At 47.4% G+C, this 24,095-nt stretch overlaps 2 protein-coding genes across 2 annotated transcripts; both read right to left on the bottom strand.

The window, feature by feature from the left end:
• Positions 1–700: 700 nt before the first annotated feature.
• On the bottom strand, positions 701–5,959 carry LOC148119384 (glutathione S-transferase Mu 3). Its single transcript, XM_087897662.1, has 8 exons — positions 5,803–5,959; positions 5,424–5,499; positions 4,785–4,849; positions 4,413–4,494; positions 4,214–4,314; positions 2,624–2,719; positions 2,431–2,541; positions 701–1,170 (listed from the first exon to the last, which is right to left on the bottom strand). Exons 1-8 carry the CDS (start codon positions 5,836–5,838, stop codon positions 1,081–1,083), a joined length of 657 nt encoding a protein of 218 aa, XP_087753788.1. The 5' UTR covers positions 5,839–5,959; the 3' UTR covers positions 701–1,080.
• Positions 5,960–19,345: 13,386 nt separating this feature from the next.
• LOC148119383 (glutathione S-transferase Mu 2) lies at positions 19,346–23,448 on the bottom strand. Its single transcript, XM_087897644.1, has 8 exons — positions 23,289–23,448; positions 22,954–23,029; positions 22,468–22,532; positions 22,106–22,187; positions 21,909–22,009; positions 20,981–21,076; positions 20,787–20,897; positions 19,346–19,772 (listed from the first exon to the last, which is right to left on the bottom strand). The coding sequence occupies exons 1-8, from the start codon at positions 23,322–23,324 to the stop codon at positions 19,686–19,688; spliced, it is 654 nt and encodes a 217-aa protein (XP_087753770.1). The 5' UTR covers positions 23,325–23,448; the 3' UTR covers positions 19,346–19,685.
• Positions 23,449–24,095: the final 647 nt, after the last annotated feature.

The raw sequence follows: 24,095 nt of genomic DNA, 5'->3' as shown, positions 1-24,095 counted from the left end.
TTGCTCCAAAGAAAGTGCATTTTGGGATTAAGGTCACCCTTTACTAGGTCCACAGGATATGAAGCCAACACATCCATGAAGGTTTGCCCTCTGGAGGGTGCAGAGTGTAGTGAGGGCGCAGGGGACAGGCAGAGGCTGGCTTCAGTCTGTGAAATTAGGGAAGCCAGCCACATGGGTGACATTCTAACATTGTCAACGCAAATTCACAAAATTCTTGCTACACTAGCTTCTGGATTTTTAAAGACAAAGGAGAAATGGGTACCAGTAGACCAATTAAGGGATCTCTGCCTCGTGGAGAGAGGATATCAAAGACCCAGTAAAAGAAAAAAACCTACTATTGACACAGCCACGGATGTGGAGGTAGGGAGACCATCCAAAGTCCCTCCTGGCCACTCCCACCTGCCACATCATCATTCATTAAGCCCCATTCACTCATTTTCACAGTTCAGAATCCCAGTACTCGTTGCAGCGAATGAGAGTCCAGACAAACATACTCTATCCTCTAGAGCGCTTTGGCCCCGCTGTGAGGGTCTTGGATTAGAAGCAAGATGGTTCAAATTTCCTCCAGTCTCATTAGACTCCTCAGAGGCGGGCACTACAGGCTCAGAGCTCAGACTCTTGGAAGCAGCTGTGACACTTGGCAAGTCCAAAAAGAAAGAAAAAAGAAAAAAGAAAAGAAAAAGACACAACACAGAGCAAGTGTGTTTCAGACTTTATTGGAGATGAGACAGACCTGGAGGAGCCCCACCACTGGGGAACCTGAAACAGTAGTGATCTGTAAGGTAATTCTAGGGAACTGTGTTAAGCGGAGACATCAAACCACAGACGAGAACTGTGTGGTTTATTGGGGCACAAATGAAGAAGGGGCCTTGGTGAAAGGAAGCAGAGAGAATGACATCACAGGGACTTGACTAGGACAGGCCTGATTAGGAAGCAGGGGCTGACAAAGCCTTGTGGAGAGGAGAAAGAAACGGGAACAGCGAGGCACGGTGCAGAAGGCCAGCTGTCCCAGGACCTGGAGGATCCCAGTATGGACAGATCCTCCTTGTGTGTGCCAGCATGGCAGGGGCTGGCAGGGATCTAATCGGTACCCCACTGGGCCATCTTAGTAAACACAGGTCTTGGGAGGAAGCGGCTACTCTTCATGTAGGCAGAGATGTTCTTCAGGCCCTGCAGAATGGGAAGAAAGCACAGCAGGAGCTCGGATCTGCAGCCTCACTGGGCTGAGCAGCCCCAGCAGGAAGAGCATTTCTCAAAAGCTCAAGCCCTGGAGCACACACAGCACAGTCAGTTTAACTCCTAGACCTGGCAAGAGAACTCTTCAATTCCTATAGTACAAGAAAGACTAGACCCTATGAAGGTGCTTTATACCCACTAAAGGTTACAATACAGGCTCAGGAAACACCGTGACAAGCAATCAGAGGTCCAGCGAGGTTAACCAACTTGCCCTTCTCACTAAGACAGGGCTCCCCAAGACAGGGCTAGAGTTAGCCTGACTCTGTGGCTGCCAGTCTCCCGCACGACCTCCCCCTTCCCCCAACAGACATTCCACTGGAAAGCACTTTCTAGCTTGCACTATTTACACACACAGGAGGGATGCAACAGGAAGAAAAGAACCAGGAAGACAGGTGGAACCCAGGGACTTGACAAATCCTGAATGAAAGGGGACATCAAGAGAACAACCAGCAAAGAAAGGCTGCGTGTCATTCTAAATGATTTCCTGAGAGCAGAACTGACAATTCTTCAGCTGGTTCCTAAGGACAATCTCCCTGCACCCTGGCTGCCCTCATCTGTACCCGCAACACAGGAACTACTTCATGTGACTGTATGTTGTGCTATATAAGTCATCCCGACCAAGCTGGAGCAATTGCAGAGGGTGTAAAGAGATCCACAGCCAACTAGGCACAGGCTGGGCTAAGGGGCGCTGTGTTTCTCCACACACCCACCCTAGAGCTGTGCCAGCAGTTGGACATTTCCCTAGGGCACCCAACCTGGGCCAGCACAAAGCTGATGAGAATTAAATGGGAAAGTGTATCCTTCCTTGGTGGGAAATGAACAAGGTCAACAGATTGCAGGGAGAAAAATCCTTGGATCAAGACCTCAGACTCCCCATTGTAGACGACTCAAGACTGAAGTCTGGTACACTCACTCCAGACCGGGATCAGCAGCTATGGGGAGTATCACACTCATCTCACAGTCTGGGTTTCTACAATTCTCTACTGATTCTGTCCCGGGGTTGTGACATTTGTATGTCCTCCCCACCAACACCTTTGGGGATTTTGAAATGGTAAATTTTGCCCCATCTAGGTCTGTAAAGAAAGCCCCCTCCCAAAAAAACCCTCCTACTTGCTTTCCTTTAGTCTTGGGTTAAAAAAAGTATTGAGAAAGAGAGGAAGGAGGCCACTCGAAGGAAGCAGGAAAGGGCATCACCTCAAAGCGGGCCAAGAAGTCCTTCAGGTTGGGGAAGGCATCCAGGCATGTGGGCTCAAATAAACGGTACTGGTCAAGAATATCATAGGCGAGGAAATCCACATAGGTGATCTGCAGGAAGCTGAGGGTGAGTGGCTGGCATCTGACAATCTGGGAAGAACAGCAGTTCCTCTTTCCACCTCCCTCTCTTTACCTTGTCCCCTGCAAACCATGGCCGCTTGCCCAGGAACTCAGAGTAGATTTTCATCTTGTCGGGGATGGCCTTCAAGAACTCTGGCTTCTGCTTCTCCTGAGGCAGAGAATATCTGTGACCACCCTTAGCCACAGGCTCCCAGCAGAGAAGCTGCTGGCTTTGAAGACCTAGGCTTACGAGTATCATTCCCATTTTATTAGTAGCAGAGGTCATTTGTTAGAGGTGATGGGATAATAGGCAGGAATGCTACGCTGTCCCTCAATCTGTCCCCACTGGTACCCAGGTGCTGGGAGTCACATCCGGGACTTCCTAAGTATCGTGGATGCTCTGGCCCGAGAGATCCAGTGGAGTCACGGGAACAAAGGATTTATAGATCCCAGGAGAAGACGGTTATACTCGGATTTGTGGGGGCGCACGAGAGCAGATCATACATTGGCAGAGCATGCACCAGATTTGAGCAGTCACTAATATTGGCAAGAAGAACAGCAAAGGTCCTCGGACTGGCCCTGAGCTGCCTCCTAGGAGGATGTCCTGACCATGACTGATGCCAAAGACAGGACTCTTGGAAAGACTAGTGGGAAACCATTGCACATGTCACACTTCCAAGTTTGTGCACCCTGTCTTCACAATGTGTTTGTAGGAGGGGTGTGTGTGTGTGTGTGTGTGTGTGTGTGTGTGTGTGTGTGTGTGTTTGTGCATCTGTGGAAGCTAAAGGTTCTTCTCCAGTGTCTGTCTCAATCACTCTCCACATTATGCTTTGGGGACAGTGTAGGGAAGAAGACAAACAAATGGTCTCTGCCTACAGGACTGTTATTCACTGAACCTGGAACTCACAGACGGGCTGTGTTCATTGGCCAGCAAACCCAGAAATCCTCCTGTTTCCTTTCTCAAGGTGCTATAATTATAAGACCGTGCTGTCGTGCTCAGGTCTATTTGTGGGTTTTTTTGTTTTGTTTTGGTTTGTTTTGGTTTGGTTTGGTTTGGTTTTTCGAGACAGGGTTCCTTCTGCGGCTTTGGAGCCTGTCCTGGAACTAGCTCTTGTAGACCAGGCTGGCCTTGAACTCACAAAGATCTGCCGGCCTCTGCCTCCTGAGTGCTGGGATTAAAGGCGTGCGCCACCACTGCCCGGTCAGGGTCTATTTGATTTTAATGTGGGTACTGGAGATCCATTATCAAGTCCTCAGGCTTACACATCGAAGACTTTGACCCTCCGAGCCACCTCCCAGGCCCTTATTTTTATCCTCTGAGTCTGTGTTTTAAGAGGACTTGTTACTGGGAACACTAGGTTAGATGGCACGTGGAAGTGCTCAAACGACAGAAATATCAGGGATTTTAACGACACAGGAAATGTCGAGGGTCAGAAAGTTCACGCTATAGACTCTCAACCATATCTTACAGGTTACTCTAGTAGTGATAGTTTCACAGTGTCGGTGTGCTATCTCGCTGGGTTATGAGGGTCATTCTGCTGGTAAGAGAGGAGAGCTTGGAGAATCAGTAACAGTTCGTTCACTGAAGGAGGAGGCTGCAGATCTGAATGCAAGCCTTTAAGTCCTGCTGCCAACCCTGTCTGCTCCACCACGGGCAACTCACAAAGTCAGGGTTGCAGCAGACTATCATGAGATGGATGCGGGTGTCCATGACCTGGTTCTCCAAAGTGTCCACACGAATCCTCTCCTGCTCTGTCTCCCCACCTGCAGCACACACAGCACAGACTCACCCTCAGCATCTCGCACCAGCCAAGACAAGGAGATTGTCCCCCATGCCCCACCCTGCAGCCAGCCCCACTCACACAGGTTGTGCTTGCGGCCAAGGTAGCGCAGGATGGCGTTGCTCTGGGTGATCTTGTGGGACCCGTCAATTAAGTAGGGCAGCTGAAGGAGTAACCAGGGATGGTCAGATGGGATATGGGAACCCTAAACCCCTCCCTGGGTGAGGACAGACATGGAGCCTGGCACTCAGTGTGTCTGCCATGGGAAACCCTCCGTGAGAGCACAATGCACGCTGAATGGAAGAGCCAGGACACAGAACATCACAGAAACTCTGTGGAACCCTGGAATGGGAACAGGAGAGCTGACACACGGAACCCAAATGTCCTCAGGCAGCCAAGGAGCTGAGGCAGGGACATCGCGGCTTCCCCAAACCTCCCCTTCCCTGCACCTACATTGGGAATGTCCAGTCCCAGATTGAATTTCTCACTCAGCCACTGGCTTCTGTCAAAGTTGGGAGCTGTAAACAAGAGGATGTAACAAGAAGTCAGCCCAGGATCTAACTCTTCCTCTGGGACTACCCACCAAGGAGTCAGGAGTAAGAGACTCTGAGGGGTCTGTAACCTCTCAACACTAAGTCACCATCCAAGTCGGAGGACAGAGGTATAAACAATTGGTAATAAGGGAGCCTGGACCCAAAAGAACCCCAGCAGTGAACCCAGTGGATCAGGAACTTCATTCCCAGTGTCTTTGTTCTCCTTCTTGTTGTTGTTTGAGACAAGGTCTATCAACTATGTAACTCTGCCTGTCCTGGAACTCACTCTGTAGGCCTGACCGACCTCGACCACACAGAGATCCACCTGCTTCTGCCTCCCTAGTGCTGAAACTAAAGGCGAGTTTCAACACACCAGGCCATTCCCAATGTTTAAAAAACCAAGTTGCACCCTCAAGAGGCTTCTGGAAAAAGCAGGCTGTAGCTGCAACTATATGTAGGAGGGCTGCAGGCCTGTGGAATAAGGGGCTAGGCATGGACTGCTGAGCATCACTGGGCAAGAGGGAAGAAAGCAGGTGACTGTCCAGGAAGATGTCATTACCGTCCCCCATGACGTATCTCTTCTCCTCATAGCTTGAGTCTGTGTATTCCAGGAGCAGGCGGATGGGGTGTGTCAGCTGGAAGAGACCAGAGACAGAGGTGAGAAATAATGGGGACCTTGCTGTGTGACTCCATCTTCTCAAATGAGTCCTCCCACACTCCGCAAACACAGGCACCCCGCGGTGTGTATACACACACACACACACACACACACACACACACACACACTCACACCTGCACAGCCTCGCATGTGCAGCTTCGCCAGTCTGTGAGCTCCAGAGAGCCAAGTGGAGTATCCCTCTGCTAAGAAAACAGCCCTGGTGTCTCTGAACTTCCCGCCCAAGTCCTAGTCCCACCCCTCAGGAGGATCCCGCTCTCACTCCGCGGACATTCCAGTAACCCAGTGTCATAGGCATGGTGCTGTGGCCCTGGTCTTCTCAGACTGGCTACAGAAACGTTGAGCAGGGAACTTTAAAGGACTAAGGGAAAGGTGGGAGGGGCCTTGTAAACGGTCCCGCCCTCCATGCCCTAACCCCACTCAGGCCCAGCCTTTAACCCTTTAACTCTAAGCTTCCGCAGGGACTCTGAACCCGAAGCCAAAGGGCCACACCCCCACCCTGGGAGAGGCAGGAGAAAGAGACCACGCTGTCTCAGGCCCAGAATTCTGATGGGGAGGGGAAGGTCCTCCAATCTCTTTTAGTGCCTTCTCTGCCACCGACCCCTGGTGCCCCAAAAGCTAACAGTGCTTTCTTTCCTTGAAGAACTTGGCTTTCACTCCTAGACTGTGGAAATCTGTCATTCAGGAAGGTTCAACTCTCAATAAGAGATAAAGCGAGTAGCCCCTAACTTCAAAGTTCAATCCAGCACCCGCCCCGTTTGCTGCGCCCAGAACAGGGGGTTTGTCAGCGGCCAGACTTTCCATCCACCACAGCTCTATGATCCACCTAAAGTCGTAAGACAGCCCACAACATAGGAAGGACCCCAGGGCAGGGACAATCAGAAAACAGCTAGTCTCAGTATTTTCTTTAAGAAAAATGGGGACTCAGTCATATGCTCAGCAAGTTAGTGACCATAAAAAAATAGTATCTTTGGTCTTATTTGTGAGTAAATCCAGGAACCAGACACTGACGGCACAAGAACTCTGAGATAATCCCATCATGCTGCAGGGTCGCTGGCTGACAATTTCCGGGCGATTATCACAGTGCAAGGGAGCAAAGAGCTCACGGGTGGGGGTGATGGAGTGGGAGAGCATGTGTTCCAAGAAACTTGCTTTCAAGGGACAACAGAATGCTGTCCACTCAGGAGCCTGGAACACTCTGCACAGGACACTAGAAGTTCAAAGCTAGACCCTCATCTGTGCGGATCCCAGATTCTGGACCTTGCCCAGGCTCCTGACACATGAGTGTCTGGATAGGACAGGGTAGCTCAAATGGCCTTTCAAGTTACCCTGGGGTAAGTAAGGGTCCTGGGGTAACCTTCATAAGGGCAATGTCCGACCAACAGCAGGGTTCCACCTGTCTGCTTTCTCCCTTGAAGGCGAGAGACTCTTTCAAAATCAAGAGGCTTGCTTTTAGTGGACCAGAGGGTGACATCATCTTGTTTACAGAAACTTATCAGAAACAATGAAAAACAAATGACGGAAGTGGAGATTAAAATGGGTTTGCAAGTCAAAGGACAAGGCCATTGCTCTGCACAAAGTGCATTTTGGGATTAAGTCACCCTTTACTAGGTCCAGGATCTGAAGCCAACACATCCACAAAGGTTTGCCCTCGGGAGGGTGGGTGTGCAGTGAAGGCACAGGGGACAGGCAGAGGCTGGCTTCAGTCTGTGAAATTAGAGGAGTCACAGGCTTTGCGGGTCTCAGTGAGGATGCAGGCTCAGAGACCACGTCCCTGGAGCTGGCAGTGCCTGTGGCAAATGCTGCTTTAACATTAGAACATGTCCAGCTGCCCACTTCAGGTTCCTGCGATACCCAGGCTCAGAAAATAACCTGAGGCTGTAAGGACAATGCCCAGTGTCAAGACTGTCCAGAGAAAGACAGTACTATTCACACACGCACGTGACTGCCTGCTTCCTGAGCTCCTATGGATTAGATCTTTAATGATTTGCTATTTTAAATGTTATTGTGCGCATTGAGCTTAGAAAATTTAACTTTTTGGATTTATCTGGAAGAAAAATGAGTTTTAAGTGCTGAGGTCGACTAAAATGATTACTTTAAAAGCCATTAAAAACATTCAATGAGCATTAAAACAATTTTACATGGAGCAGAAATTGTGCCATTGTGCACATCCAGCTTGCTTCCTCCTTTATTAAGCATTATTCCTCCATTATTAAAATTGAGTCTCTACCACAGAGGCCCCATGGGTAAGAAGGTCCTTCATGTGGACTGTAACTTAGCTACCAAAGACCACAAGTTCAGTGGGAATTGCAGGGAAGTATTTCGCAAGTGTGAGGCGCGTCAGCATATTTCCATACACTAAGGTGGCTGGAGAGGTGGGTGGATGATAGGAGAAGAAACCCTTGCTGGCCAGGACAAGAGCTCAGAGGAAATGGAAGGGAGGTCAGAGCCCTAGAGCCCTTCAGAGGACAGAACAGCTCTGTGGAAGAAGGACGGGGCTGGGACAGGAAGCCCTCAGTGCAGGGTCCTAAGTTAAGATCATCACGTGACCCATTGGATGAGAGAGGGCTCTGAGGGGCCACAGGGAGCAGTGGAGATGAGGGACATGGAAACATGTCTGAAGCCAGTACTGTGCTGCAGAGTTTAATCCTGGTGTTGACCACTGGTCCTCTGGTTGTCTCTGAGCTCAGTCACAAGTTCACAGCTCAGCCAGTTCAGGTGACTTAAAGGACACTGTGCATGAAAAAGCTAAATATATTGGAGAGAATTTGCCTTGTAACCTGTAGAGTGACATCTGAAATGAAGCCCATAATTCCTTCGAGCCCTAATAGGTGGCATGCTAACATTGTCAACGCAAACTCACAGAATTCTACATACACTAGCTTCAGAATTTTTAAAGACTACAGGGGAATTGAGTACCAAGAAACAAATGAAGTGGTCTCTGCCTCATGGAAACTTTCTGACAGCCTCTGACTTGATAAACTCAGGAAATTCCAGAGGCCCTAGCAACGTGGCTCACTTGGGAGAGCGTGGCCTTGCACACACAGAACCCTGGGATCCATTCCAACACCCCCTACACCAAGCGTATGTGAGCTCACCTAATCTCAGCTCTCAGAAGGGAGACTGGAAGACCAATAGTCCAAAGTGAGCTATGGAATGAGTTTAAGGCCCTGAGACATGAGGCCCTGTTTCAAATGGGAGGAGATGGAAATTTTAAGCTCATAAGAGTTGAGAGAAAGAACAGAGACTTGCAAATCTGTATAAATGATTTTAAAACTAGGAATCCATTTTTTCCACATATACACATTATGCCATAATGAACCAGGTCTTATGCAAATACCACAAAGAGTGAATTGAAATATTAAGACCCAAATGAATTGATAATGCACAGTAATTAGTGGATCGGAAGATATTTGGCTTTCAGGAACTAGTTGGATGGAATTTCAAAACCTCCCAAAGCTAGGAAGTTCCACCAATTGTCATGAACTGCGCTCAGGTCTGGCATAAGTGTACACCTGGAAGGCAGTACAGTGATGATGCCTGTAAATGACTGTTCCTTTGGAGTCTGAATTCCCACCCAAGCATCACAGAGAAAGAATACGGTGCCTTGGCCATAATTGCTTCCGTGCTCATACATGGCATATATGACACAGACAAAGATGGGGGATGAGGGAAGAGAACAGCATATGGACCAAACAGCTGAGCTGCAAAAGGGAGATTGGACCCTGTGCATGGTGCTTTGTACACTCCAAGTATCACAACACAGACTTGGACATACACTCAGCAATCCTGACCAATTTGTTCAACCATGATACTTGTTCAGAGGGAACCTGAGATTGAAAATGCTTAAGCAACCTCCTCTTCATATAGCTAGTCACTAGGGCAGGCCCTAGGTCAGACTGGTCTTGTGGTTGGCTTCTGTGAGGTTCCTGAACCCATGCCTCCCGCCCTGCTGCAGGGGACTCCACCCCTCTCTATGTTCATAGACATGGTCCTGCTTCCCAGCTAGGCTCTTAGCCTAGGTTTGCACACAAACTAAATTCCCAGCAGGACAAAGGAGTCTGATAGCTCAGTGCAGAATGGAAGAGGTCTTACTCAAAGACCCACTAAATTCAGGATGAAATAAAACACTGGGAAAAGGGTCCAGAAAGAAAGCCTCGTTAAGGTTGTAATCAAGCCCCTGAGAGCAGAAAAAGTCCAAATTCCTCCCCTTGGTGGGTTACGTCATTCTCACAGTGCCAAAACTGACCTCATCTCTAGGCCTGATAAGGGACCAGGTTGGACAACACCCACACATGCCACTGACCTTCTAAAGGACAGAAAGGGTCATATACTTTCAAAAGTTCAAAGCTATCCATGACTTTATACCTGTAGGCGGAGGCTGCTTGTTCGTCTCCTGGCCACCCATACCTGAAATAATCACACAGAAACTATATTAATTGAAATACTGCTTGGCCAATAGCTTCTTATGAACTAACTCTTACATCTTAAATTAACCCATTTCTATTATTCTGTGAATTACCACAAGGCTCGTGGTTTACTTGTAATTTTCTGGCATCTGTCTTCTTAGGCAGCTCCATGGAGTCTCCTTGACTCTGCCTACTCTCTCTATATATTTTTTTCAGCCTGGCTATATTCTGTCCTGCTATAAGCCAAAGAAGCTTCTTTAAAACCAATGATAATAAAACACATTCATAGCATGCAGAGGGGAATCCCACATCACTTCCCCTTTTCTGTCTAAATACAAATGAAGTTTTAACTTTAACATAGTAAAATAATATATAACAAGACAGGTATCAAGCAAAAATTACAGTTATAATATTTATATCTACTTTATCTTTCATCATAACTAAGGAAAACTATAACTATCTATTCTTCAACTCCATCAAAGACTCCAGAAGGATAAAATTACCCAAGTTAACAGGAATTGCATTGTAAGCAACTTCCAAAACTCTAGAATTGACAGAGACATCCTGTCACCTGAATAGCCACCCAAAGTTCTTCTGTAACATTGGGGCATCCATCTTTAGCCTACAGGCCCATAGTATCATGGAACAGAAAATTTCAAAGATAGTTCCACATATATTGGCAGTTTGTCAGTCACTTTCATCTGTGTCCTGCAGAATGTCTACAGACTCTTTCATGAAGCAGGAACCCTAAAGGACCGTCTCACCTTTAGGCAAGTTCAGCAGTCATTTCTCTGTGGGTCCTGAATGTTCAGTTCATACAGCATACCATCAAGCAGTCCAGGCAAGAACAGTTTCTTGCCCAAACGGCTAACCAATTCCATAAGGAGTCTCTTTGAAGCCCATCACCCTCTTGAAGTAGATTGGTGCTGCCAGGAGTAGATGTGTCTCATTGTCATAAAAAGTCCTAAGTTCTTAAAACATTTTAAATGGCATATTCTGTAAGTCTCTGAAGGGTCTGAAATATACCTATCCATCTGAAATATATCTTTGTACATCGTGAAAACCTAACTAACATGACTACAAATTTGACAATTATGGATTGCTATCTATTAACTTATATTTCTTAATTATACATTACATTTTTAATGAGCTGCACAAACACAATACCATAATAAAGAGCCAAAATATGCATATTAAAAAGTGACCTTAAATTTTTATCAATAAACCAAGATCCATACCAATGTAAAGTATTCATCTCTATAGCATATCCCCCTTTAAATGTAAACAAGAATTTATAAACAATCATTTGGGGAATTTGGGCATAGTTTTCTCCAAACTGCTTCCTGATTTTTGTTGGACAAAGTATTTTGGGGTGTTCACAGTGACCTTTCAGGTAGTCTTGATCCATCAAACCACATTAATCTGGAAGGAATCCACAGGTTCTCATCCTCTGTGGAAACAAAAGCAGAACCTCTTTTCCAAAGCAACATATCCTTAGACTCAAATTTTGAAGTCAAGATACCTTTAAAATACATGTGTTGGTTTAGCTTAGCAACTTGTACAGTGAAATGTCTCTCTGTACTTAGCTCATTCAAAATCAAAAAGGTTAAAGAAAACACAATAGTATACATAATCCAGACTCTCTGTGTATATTCCATCTTTACGTGGCTTATTTTTCTTTAATCTTTTAATCTATGATTGTCTGTACTCTGTCTCTTTAAAGTCTTTGTTTTATTTTTAAAACCATTTACTTTTTTAAAAAATAACTGTTTATATTCTTTTTCTCTCTCTCCCAAACCTACATACAGTTTTTGAATGCACTGTGTCTCCTTTAGGGGTCTTTTATGTCTGAATCTCTCCTGTTGCTGATCTGTGATCCTTTTCTGTCCAGGAGCACTTCGACTAGGACTAACTCTGTGACCCTCCCTGTTGGCTACGCCCAGCCCAACATGGAGGAGAAGTGTTCTCTGCCTCTGAGAACCATGCACATTGCCCCAGCTCCATGGTTGCAGTGGGTCTGTGTCACCACTAAACAATTTGTAACACACTGCTCACAGACCCCATTTAAGGGCTTGGCCTCCTGAAGAAGCCAGAGCTGTTTTTGCACCTAACACAAACCCGCAGCTTTTTTTGCTACCGCTGAGTCAGGAAGCCTTCTCTAAAAAAAATCATGCTTCTGCTTTTTTTTTTTCTTTTTCAATTGGAGCCCACCCAAGAAAATACTCCTGCCAAAAAGCCAAGCTTAACTCTGTTCTTTTATATCTAGAATTACTTCCCAAGCTCTCTCAGGTTTTATGTGGATGTAGTTGTCCATGTTAGTGCATCAATTTGGAGGTGGAGGTTGCTTGTTCATTTCCTGACTGCCCAGACCCAAAATAATCACACAGAAACTAAATTAATTGAAAAACTGTTTGGCCAATAGCATAAGCTTCTTATGAACTAACTCTTACATCTTAAATTAACCCACTTCTATTATTCTGTGTATTACCACAAGACTCATAGTTTACCAGTAAGGTTCTGGCATCTGTGTGCTTCGGCAGCTACAGGGCATCTCCTTGACTCTGTCTACTCTCTCTCTATCTTTTCCATCCTGACTATATTCTGCCCTGCCATAGGCCAAAAAAATTCTTTATTAACCAATGGTAATAAAACACATTCACAGCATGGAGAGGGAAATCCCACACCACCTGTCCTCAAAAATCCAGAAGCAACCCTCACCTGCCACTCCCGCCTCGCTCCTCTTTCTCTCACCACAGCCATGCCAGCTCCTGCACGATCCCCAAGGCCTGGATCAGAACCAGCACAGGTGAGAACAAGCTGAGAAAGTATGTAACTTGAAGTGCGTACGGCAGGAAAACAGACTCCAGGCTGAAATACTTGTTTTCCTAACACCTCCAAAATCGCTACTAAAGTAGATTGTGTGGGTATCTGAAAGTAGATTCTTAGTGACCCATGGTTGTCTGTGAGTGAGAACCAGGCTAGGCTCCCAGCACCCAGTAGGTACTAGATGTACATCAGAGTCTGTGATCTCCCTGTCTCTCTGTCTCTCTGTCTCTCTCTCTCTCTCTCTTTCTCTACTTACCTCAGTCCCATTATGAAGACATATTTTTTTTTCTTTCGAGTCAGGGTTTCTCTGTGTAACAGCCCTAGCTGTCTTACAACTAGTTTTGTAAATCAGACTGGCCTCGAACTCATAGAGATACGCTTGCCTTTACCTCCAGAGTGTTGGGATGAAAGGTGTGCACCACCACCGCCTGCCTGGATGAGGACATCTCAACAGAGATTGTCCAGAGAATCACTGTACAAGAGAATGTCCATGTTAGCACGTGTCTGTTATACTTCTAACAGAGACAAAGTAGCAAAAAAAAATCAGCCTTAGTGAATTAATATTTATTCTACTTCATGGTCTCAGAGGTTTCAGTCCATAAGCTTTTGGCTTCCTGATGGGGAACAACATTTACGGCAAAGAGTAGGTGCTGGAGAAAAGCTACTCACCAGATTGTACCAAAAAGCAACGAGAGGGGAAGGTTGTAATATACCTCTCAGGCCTACCCACCCTTCATACCTACTCCCTTCTGTTAGGGCCCCCCTTGGGTTTTCCTCTCAATAGTCTTATAGTAATTCCACAACTATATGACTTCATTGATGGGTCCTAGATTCATATTACAATCAATTCCCGAAGGCCCCACCCTGAACACTATTACATCGAGGGCCATGCCTTTATTCAGTATATGAGCCCTTGAACGACAATTCAAATTCACACTCTAACAGGATGAGAGAGAGAAAAAAAAACTACTACTCCACAGAATGTTCAAGATGGATTCCGTGAGAAAGGACACCTGGGTAGTGCTCAGACCCAGCACCAACCACAGTGTGGGAGGCCAGTGATTCCCAGTGGAACTCTGACTGGATAGGGCTCTCTGAAGACCATCTGTGTCCAAGAACATGTATTAGTCAATTCCCTAATCATTGTGACAAAAACACCTGATACAGAGAATGCATGAGAGGAGAGGGTTTTGAAAACATGTTGCATTACTTTGTCTGTTTATTTGTAGGAGGAGGACATGCCTGGTGTGTCATGGCAGTCAGAAAAGACTTGCAGGAGTCCTGGGGATTGGCCTCAGGTCATCAGGTTGCCAGCAAGTGCCTTTGTCCACTGAATCACATTGCGGAAGACTTGAAGATTATTTTGGTTCATGCATCTTTTCAGGGAAGGCATGGCAGCAGAAGCAGCTCCCGTCCTTTTGCCTTGTGCCTGGGACACCATGGCCAATCCCCAGGATCTGTAACATCTTCAATTTTCTGTGAGAGCCTTCAGGTACTCTGGTCTCTGTTTCTCCTGAGGCTGAAACACAGCTGTCATTCTCATTCACAAGCTCCCCAGCAGAGAGGATGTCCTTTCGGGGCTGTGGCGTCCCCAAGTTGGCTAGATGGGCAACCATCTTCCTGAAACTGGGCTTGGGTTACAGGAGAGGCTACAAGATAATGTATTAGCATTGATTGGACTCCTAATGAAGCTCATGCCTACAGAAGTGATGGGAAATCCGTCAGGAATACAGCTCTGACAGCCTGCCCTGGCGGTGCATCTGTAACGCCAACACTCATTTGCTGTGTTCCAGAACCTGTCATGTGTCTGCCAGACCTCCTGCTTTTCAAAGTTTCAGCTGAAGAGTCTGCTGTCATTCTGATGTGACTTGGGGCTTTTCTCTGGCCTCTTTCAATCAGATCATGTGGAATACGCTATGATACGTAGTCTCAACAAGAACATGGCTGAAAAGAGGGCTCAGCAGTTAAGTCACCCTCTGCTCTTGCAGAGGACCAGAGTTTGGTTCCCATTGCTCACATGGGATGGCTTTCAAGCACCTGTAACTCCAGCTCCAGGAGATCTGGCCACTGAGGATGAGGACAACCCGTCCTCATGTATGTACGCACGCATGCAAAGAAACACATAAACATACATTAAAAAATCATTTGGTTTAATTTTTAAATCTGAAGACAGGAAAAGAGCAGGAACAATATCAACAACCTATGGCTCCTGAGTGTGTTCCCACTGATACAAACTCTCTCCTGAGGGTTGAACTCACGAGGCTGTGAACACATGACTGCATCCAGCCAGGGACAGACTTAAAAAGCAAGGAACTAAAATTGCTCCTCAAAGATCAAGAGCCTTACAGGAGACCACTTTCTAAATAGATGACCAGTAGCACAGACACTGAGAGAAACAATTAATAAATGGCACTTCCTGAAACTGAAAAGCTTCTGTAAAGCAAAGGACATGGTCAACAAGACAAACGACAGACTACAGAATGGGAAAAAAAAAATCTTCACCAACCCCACATCAGACAGAGGTCTGGTCTCCAAAATATACAAAGAACTCAAGAAATCGGTCATCAAAAGAATCCAATAAAAAAAATGGGGTACAGACCTAAACAGAAAACTCTCAACAGAGGAATCTATAATGACTGAAAGACACTTAAGGAAATGCTCAACATCCTTAGTCATCAGAGAGATGCAAATCAAAACAACTCTGAGATTCCATCTTACACCTGTAAGAATGGCCAAGATCAAGAACACTGATGACAACTTATTCTGGAGGGGTTGTGGGGAAAAGGGAACACTTCTGCATCGCTGATGGGAGTGCAAACTGGTACAACCCCTGTGGATATCAGTGTGGCAATTTCTCAGAAAATTAGGAAACAACCTTCCTCAAGACCCAGTAATACCTTTTAGGTATACATCCAAAGGATGCTCAACCGTGCCATAAGGACATGTGCTCAACTATGTTCATAGCAGCATTGTTCATCATAACCAGAACCTGGAAACAACTTAAATGCCCCTCGACTGAAGAATGGATAAGGAAAATGTAAATGTTACATTTACACAATGGAGCACTACACAGCAGAAAAAAATAACAACATCTTGAAATTTTCAGGCAAAATGGATGGAGCTAGAAAACATCCTTTTGTGTGAGGTAACCCAGACTCCAAAAGACAATTATCGTATGCACTCACTCATAAGTGGTTTTTAAACATAAAGCAAAGAAAATCAGCCTACAAATCACAATCCCAGAAAACCTAGACAACAGTGAGGACCCTAAGAGAGACACACATGGATATAATCTACATGGGAGGTAGAGAAAGACAGATATGACAGCATGGGAACCTTGGAGGAGGGTTGAAGGGGAGGGCAGAGGCAGGGAAGAAAGCAGATAAAAATGTAGAGCTCAATAAAAATCAATTTACAAAAAAGGTCAAGAGCCTTACCGAGTAAGATTTCAGAAGGGTGGAATAAGTATCTGGGGAGATTTCTATAAAACTGAGGAGTAACTGAGGCTTAAAAGATGGAAGGAGATCAACAGTGTTCCTCTCCACCCTGAGACAGGCATTGCACCCGCATACTAGACTGCAAGGCAGAACTGCTTCTTAGGATAATTTGCTGACTCTACTAAACCAGGAAACATTCTCACAGGATTCAGAAATGCTTACATAATCTTTATAATCCAGGATTCCGTGACGTCCATTCTAGAATTCTTGTTTTCAATGACTGATCCGGTCCAATTTGGAAATTCAGAGAGTGTGAACCCACTCAACAAGAGAGCCCTTGGCACAGGCCAAGGTCAGAGGTAGAGAGGGTTCAGGACAGACTTAGCGCTCTGGGAACTGAAGGTCCACTCGGGAAGAACAGACACTGTCTTGAGGTGGGTGGGCCCTGATAAGAGTGTTCACTTGATACAGTTGGGGTTTGGAAGGACAGTGGCACCAACATGGGGAATGACCTGGATTGCAAGTACCTACATGAGATCAAAAGGGAAACAGGTCTGGGTTCATAGGGACCCAAGAGTCCTGGCCCTGATCCAACCTGGTTCACCCCAGGTCAGGATCATGGTGATTCAGAAAGGCTGGGTAGCAGGTTCTGGCCACCTGAGTGCAGTTGGCTGTAGTTGATTTTCCAATGCCCAAATGTATCTGTTCTTTCGCCCATATACAAGCTACACAGTGACACACCCTCAGCACTTCACCCCAGCTAAGCTTATACGGGTGGCCGCCATCCTGTGAGGTAGCCAGGCTATAGTCCGAAAGAGTTTAATAACTGAGTAATGTTATGGAGCTGGGCCGTTCGGCCTTCTGGATGTTTCCCACAGAACTGGCATACGGAAAATTAACTGGTTTTTGCAGACTGGGGTCTGTTTCAGCTGAGTCCTTCTCCACTAGCACATAGGAGCGAGGAGCAGGAGCCATGGCAGGGTAAGAACAGCATGTGGTTGCAGCCCGACTCAGGGGGAATCCAAGGACTGCCAGTCTTTCCTGCATGACCCGTAGACACTGAATGCTACAAATATTCCAAAGTGTTAGGACTTCAGATGGACTCTGGTCATGTCAAATCATTGGGGTTTTTTGTTTGTTTGTTTGTTTTGTTTTGTTTTTTTAAAACAGAGTTTCTCTGTGTAACAGCTCCGGAACTCACTTTATAGACCAGGTTGGCCTCAAACTCTCCACCTCCCAAGCACTGGAATTAAAGGCCTGTGCCTCCACTGCCCAAAGTCATTGACTTTTTTTTTTTTTTTGCTGAGTTTCAAGGCCATGCCTGACAGTACTTATACCTGAGGCTTTAATTTCCTAATTTTGATCTTAATATTCAAAAAACTGCTTTCATTTGCAATTCTCTTTGTTAGCCATGTCTTCATCATGATTTGGACTTCTCTTGGTCTGCAAGGACTCCATAACTCAGACTTCCATGTGTTACCATGGAGAGAATATGGCCTGCAGGGCCTACATACTGGCCCCCCTTGCGGAGCGTTTGCCCACCTCTGTTCTAGGTCCGTGAACACTTTAGTGCAGTGTAGTAATTTTACTCTCTCTACTTAACATTATCAGAGCCACTCCTGACCTCATTCCGTCCTTTCTGGTTTATCTTCTTTGTCTTTTAGTTATAATTTAACAAATGCTGACTCAAGTAATATTGGCCAGCAGCCTCACAAACATTTCACTTCTATCAACTTTTATCTTACGACCTTTATCTTTTGATTCCTCCTTTCTTCCTGCAATCCTGTGCTTACTGGTCTCTTAACTGCAGCAGGCAGTGTGTATGAAGGCACCACCCCCCCAGGGCTCTCATCCAGAGGTGCTACCTGGTACAGGGAGGTCATGGGTACTGCCTGACAAAGACCAGGACCTATGATGCAGCCACTGGCATAGGAACCTGCTCAGGACGTGCTCCTGCAATGTGCCCAAGTCCTTCATGGGTGACTTGATGCAGATTGCCCACAGCTTTCTGACCGTCTGCTGTGGCACTGGGGCCCAGCACCTTAGTCTGGCCCCTCCCCAGCCGAGCTCTTCCACGGGCCGCTGCAGCCTCTTAATGAGCCTGCTGAGCCGAGAGAGCTCTGACGGGGACTCCAGCACCATTGCAGGGCCATGCTGCTGTGATGCCTCTGGGTAAGGTGTTTCTGTCCAGAGCTCTAAGCCCTTCCGCTGGTTGCATGGCCAGGCCAACTTCTCTGGAGATAATTGATTCAAATTCCAAATTTTCCATTCATCAACCATGTGCCAAGCCTGGCCATGCATATCAAAGATGAACAATCAAAAGTTGGCATTGTGGTACACACCTGTAATCCCAGTATTTAGGAGGTAGAAAATGGAGAATTATGAGGCATCTCAGCCACACAGTGAGTGAGAACCCAGTCAGTGTGGGTGACATGAGATCCTGGACCACAACCCTGGACAGCCAGAGGCTGGAGACATGGGTCAGAGGTTAAGAGTACACTGCTCATTGAGCGGTTCTGCCCCAGCGACCACGTGCACATCTGTAAGTCCAGCTCCAGGAGTCCGAAGGCCTCTTCCGGCATCTGCAGGCACCGGGTACCCATGTGGTGTTCATACACATAAAATACAAATAAATACATCTTGAAAAAAACAATGAAAAAGAGATGGAGAGGGAGAAAAAGAGTAATTCTTCAGTTCCCTTCGGCTTGGGTTGAGGGAAAGACTCCTACAACAGTTGCAGGCAGTAGGGGATGCTTATGGACAGGAATGTTGAGAACACAAACGAGGTTTGTGTGTTCAGCTTAGAAGAACTGATGAGCACATCAGAAGCTAATGAGCCAGGGCTGGCCTGCTCAGCCCCTCCCATCAGCAGAGTCTCTCTGAAGCAGACACAAGCTATGCATGGACGACTGAGGCACTGCACTCCGAGGAGTGAACTGGAAACGAAGGTTTCTTCCACGGGAGTACCAGATTGGGGAACAAGGGGAAATGGAACTTCAAGGACTTTAAATTTCCCAGAGTCCCTATATTTCTTTCTCCAGGCCCTCCTAAAGGCAACAAAGCAGAGACCACCCAAAATGCCAACACAGTTGATTATGAGAGTCACAGCCAGCAAAACAAGACACAGAACAAATGTCATTCAGACTTTACTGGGGATGAGACAGGGCTCAGTTGCTCACTCTGAGGACCAGGGCCAGCACACAGGAAGATCTGATCTCTCAGGCCTTACTGGGGATTCTAGGGTCTGGTAACATTCCTCCAAGCAGCAAGGAGGAAGGGCTGGATGCAGGGTAGGGCAAAGAAATAGGAGCAGGAGACCGATGAAGAAATGGGAAGTAGAAGGATTCAGAGGCTTGACTGAAGGACAGGCTTGTAAGAAAAAATGGAGGAATCGGGAGAAGGAAGAAGAAAACAACACTTGGCAGGAACACGCAGCCAGAGCCAGCAGGTCCCCAGTTCTGGGCTTTGTTGTCCTATGGGTTCCAAAAGGCCATCTTTGCAAAGATTGGTTTGGAGAGGAAACGGCTGCTTTTCATGTAGTCAGATATCTTCTTCAGGCCCTATAGGGGAGGAGAAGGCAGAAATTCAGAATCTGTGGCCCCACTGGGTGCACAGGTTTTACTCTAAAAACCCAAACATAGCACGAGCTGCCCAGGTGCCTAGCGCTGGTAAGGGAAAGCTTTGACTTCCAGCCATGAAGGAGAAACGGAGCACAGAACACCGCTGTCAGCTGTGCTTCCATCTGCAATTGTGGGGTAGGAATAGAGGGAGCTCCACAAAATCCTGCAGAACAGCGGCTGCTCTGCCTTCAACAGCAGGGAGGCCGACACACACAGAGGCCAAGTGCTTCCCTCCAGCTCACAGGGCTGGAAAGACAGCGGTCTGTAACCCTGTCTGAACAGGAGGACCTCTGCATCTTCCCTGCACCTTCCATTCCAGCTCTCGTGGCTCGCTCCCTAAGCAGGAAATCCCTTGTCACCCTCTGATTACACAAACACTCTTGCTTTATTATACACTGGAAGTGTGATTTGCTTTCTGGTTTTGATTTTCCTGGGGGCTGTAGTTAAGAGATTGTATGAATCTCAGAAGAGACTTTGAACTTTAGACTTTTAAATAAGTTTGAGACTGTGATAGACTATGGGGGCTTTTCAAGTTGGACTGAATGCATTTTTGCATTATGATATGGCTACTAGCCTTTGCAGGCCAGGGATCGGAAAGTAGTGGTTTGGGGGGAAAAAAGGCCCCGAAAGGGAGTGGCACTATTGGGAGATGTGGCGTTTTGAAGTAGGGGTGGTGTTGTGGGAGGCAGTGTGTCAGATCAAGATGTAGAGATCTCAGCGACTTCTCCAACACTATGTCTGTCTGAAGGCCGCCATACTCCCAACCACTACGACCCCCGCCATGATGAGAATGGACTAAACCTCTAAAAGTATAAGTCACCACCAAATGAAATGATTTCCTTATTAGAGTTGCCATGGTCACAGTGCAATAGAAACCCTAACCAAGACAAAAGGCATCCTGGAAAGGGAGCAGGAAAACAGGACATCCAATGGGATGAAGGATCAGAGCATCACCTCAAAGCGGGCCATGAAGTCCTTCAGGTTTGGGAAGGCATCCAGACATTTGGGCTCAAATATACGGTGCTGGTCCAGGATATCATAAACAAGGAAATCCACATAGGTAATCTGCAGGAAGCCAAGGGTGAGTGTGCTGTAATTTGATGCCTGGGAAGAACAGCAACTCCTCCTTCCCCACTTCTTCCCTTTACCTTGTCCCCTGCAAACCAAAGTCGCTTGCCCAGGAACTCAGAGTAGAGCTTCATCTTCTCAGGGAGACCCTTTAAGTACTCTGGCTTCTGTTTCTCCTGAAACAGAAAACAACTGTCACCACCCCAGAGACAAGCTCCCTGGCCGTGACGGGCCTCCCAGGGCTGTGCAGTCCCCGGCAGGCAGAGGAGCCGTGACTTTCATGAGATTCAGTCTGGGTTGATGTCCAGGCATTTACTTACAGCATCCGGATGATTAGAGTCCTGCTGCTAGGTAACAGCCAAACAGGACACAAAACTCTGCCCCCACTCCACCCCCCACCCTCATCTCTACCACCCTTGTCAGAACCACTGTGCATCAGACCCAAGACAGCTGTGGGCACTTGGTTTGGAACTCACAGGAGGCAGAAACAAACAAGTCACACCTGCTCGGGTGTGGGTTGAGGGAATACTTTGGTACCGTTTCCAAAGAGATGAGATGTATTTGAGAGGACAAAAGGAAGCAGGAAAAGGATCAAAGGCCTTTGGCCTACTGAGTTGTCTACTGGGAAGACCTGTTTATCTCTGCGGGTATCAAGAACACAGCTCAGGGAGGCCATTCAGGAAGAGTGGTCCCTACCAGCCCGTTTCCTAGTCTCATACTGTGAGGGTCTGTGCTGTAGAAGTAGCAACGCTTTAAGGTAACTGCAGGACAAGGCTCCTGACAGAACCAGTAGCTGAAACTGGAGCAGTCTGAGCTCTGTCTGTACTGTCAGGGGCTGGTCTGGATCTTAAGGGGGGTTTTCACTTGGCAGTGGTGGGGTTCCTCTGTCGGCAGTTTCAAACACCAGACAGTGAGTTGCACTGAGAGGCTCTGGGTGCTAACTGGACCAGAGTGGATTCCAGCGCAAAAGTACAGGGTGAGTTCTGACTCAGACACGGTGGAACTCACAAAGTCTGGGCTGTAGCAAACCATAGCCAACTGTATGCGGGTATCCATAGCCTGGTTCTCCAAAATGTCCATCCGAATCCTCTCCTCTTCTGTCTCCCCACCTGCAGCACACGCAGCACAGAGTCACCCTCAGCATCCCGCCCCAGGCAAGCCAAGAGGATGGCTTCTGTCCCCTCCCTTCAACCAGCCCCACTCACACAGGTTGTGCTTGCGGGCAAGGTAGCGCAGGATGGCATTGCTCTGGGTGATCTTATGGGATCCATCAAATAAGTAGGGCAGCTGTAAAGACAAGCAGGGGCAGTCAGATGGGATACGGGGTCTTATCATCACTTCCCTGAGATAGGAGCCTGGCACTCAGGGTGCCTGGCACAGGAAGCCACCAATGAACACAGTGCACACTGAGTGGAAGAGCGGGGACACAGCCCATCACAGACACACTGCGCAGCCACCAGGAATGGGAGCAGGAGAGCTGAAGCTCTGACCCCAAACCCCCTCAGCCAGGCAAGGAAAAGAGGTGAGGATGCCACACCTTCCCCAAACCTCCCTTCCCTGCACCTACATTGGGAAAGTCCAGGCCCAGCTTGAACTTCTCATTCAGCCACTGGCTTCGGTCAAAGTCGGGAGCTGCAGTGACAATATATGAAAAGGAAGCACCCCAGTGACCCAGAGTCCTTCTCTTGGGACCATTCCAAGGAGTCAGACATGAGACCACCCACCCACCCACACCACCGCAAGAAGGAGATCTGCAGTCTGACCCACTTTTGCACACCCCAAGGGTATAGGATGCTTGTAAGGACTGTGGGTTTACAAAAACACTGAGATTTACAAAACGCTTAAACAAGCCCTAGAGGAGAACGTCATCCAATTGCTGTAGAGGGTAACCCAGCCCTCCACTGAAACACCAAATTCAAGGAGGTTTCTAGAAGGGACAGGCCTTAAATCCAACTTGAGAAACCCTGTAGAGCTGAGCCACAGGGAGTCAGAATAGTGTTGCTGGACACCAATGAGCAGGGGAGCCCCGATGTGAGCACCAGCATATAATCACCGTCTCCCATGGTGTATCTCTTCTCCTCATAGCTTGTGTCTGTGTACTCCAAGAGCAGGCGGATGGCGTGAGCCAGCTGGAAAGGTGACATATGACAGGTCACAGACAGGGGAACTCTGACAATCTTCTTTAGCCACCTTGGTGAGCCTCCCCCATACACCTTCAGTCTCCCCACAAGCTCACACACAGGCCTCATAAGCACAAGCTCTCCTGTGTTTCCCCTGATATGCAAAGCTTCCTAGCAAGTTCTGAGCCCCCTCGATCTCCTAGAAGTCAGCCCTAGCTGCTTCCCACCCCAAGTCTGTGTCCCACCCAGAAGTAGCTCTTGCACTCACCCCACGGATGTCCCAGTAACCCAGTGTAGCAGGCATGGTGCTGGGTGGTCTCCAGAGCAGCCTGGGTCTTGGTAGTTTAAGTTTTCTGAACCTTCCTAGGCTAGGCCAGAGGAGGTGGGACTCGGTTCTGCTCTCCTATTGGACTATAGGCTTACAGAGTCTCAAGTTGCAGACATTCCTGGGCAGGGAGTGCTGGGGGAAGGAGTCAGAGATCCAGGGGCAGGGCAAAAGAAACCTAGCCTCCTCTCAGACTGATTCAGGAAACAAGGCTAAGCAAAAGGCAGGCCCAGGCTAGCACCTGGTTCCGCAGCTCCCTGATCTCACCCTGGTGTGCTGTGTCCAAGGAGACACAGATGTGCAGCTGGAGACGGGCAAAGGGCAACACTACTCCTTACCTTCCTGGCATTGCTTAAGCTTCACCATCAGCCCCTCCCTGCTTTGGCTCTGCCTGAATCCTGGTTGTTGAGCCAGAACATAACAAGATGCCTCCAACCCGAGGCATTGTCTGTGCTCCCAGATGGCCTGCAGGACTCTGCAAAGCTGGACAACTCCCAGTCATTTATATATGCGACCTGCAGATGCATGAGAAACACACAGGATCACTGAGCACCCAGAAGATGCAAAGCAAAACCATACCGAGATACACATTCCCCAGTAAAGAATTATTTTTATCAAGCAAAACAAAGGTTTCAGAGGCATATCCCTTGTATCCCTGCTCTCTCCGAGACCTTTATCATGAAGGGGTGTTGGATTTTGTCAAAGGTTTTTCAGCAACTAATGGGATGATAATGTGGGTTTTTTTTTTTT

Source organism: Myodes glareolus, chromosome 17 (assembly GCF_982192425.1).
Source record: "Myodes glareolus chromosome 17, mMyoGla1.1, whole genome shotgun sequence".
Taxonomy (NCBI): domain Eukaryota; kingdom Metazoa; phylum Chordata; class Mammalia; order Rodentia; family Cricetidae; genus Myodes; species Myodes glareolus.
This window is presented reverse-complemented; position numbering and strand designations above follow the sequence as displayed.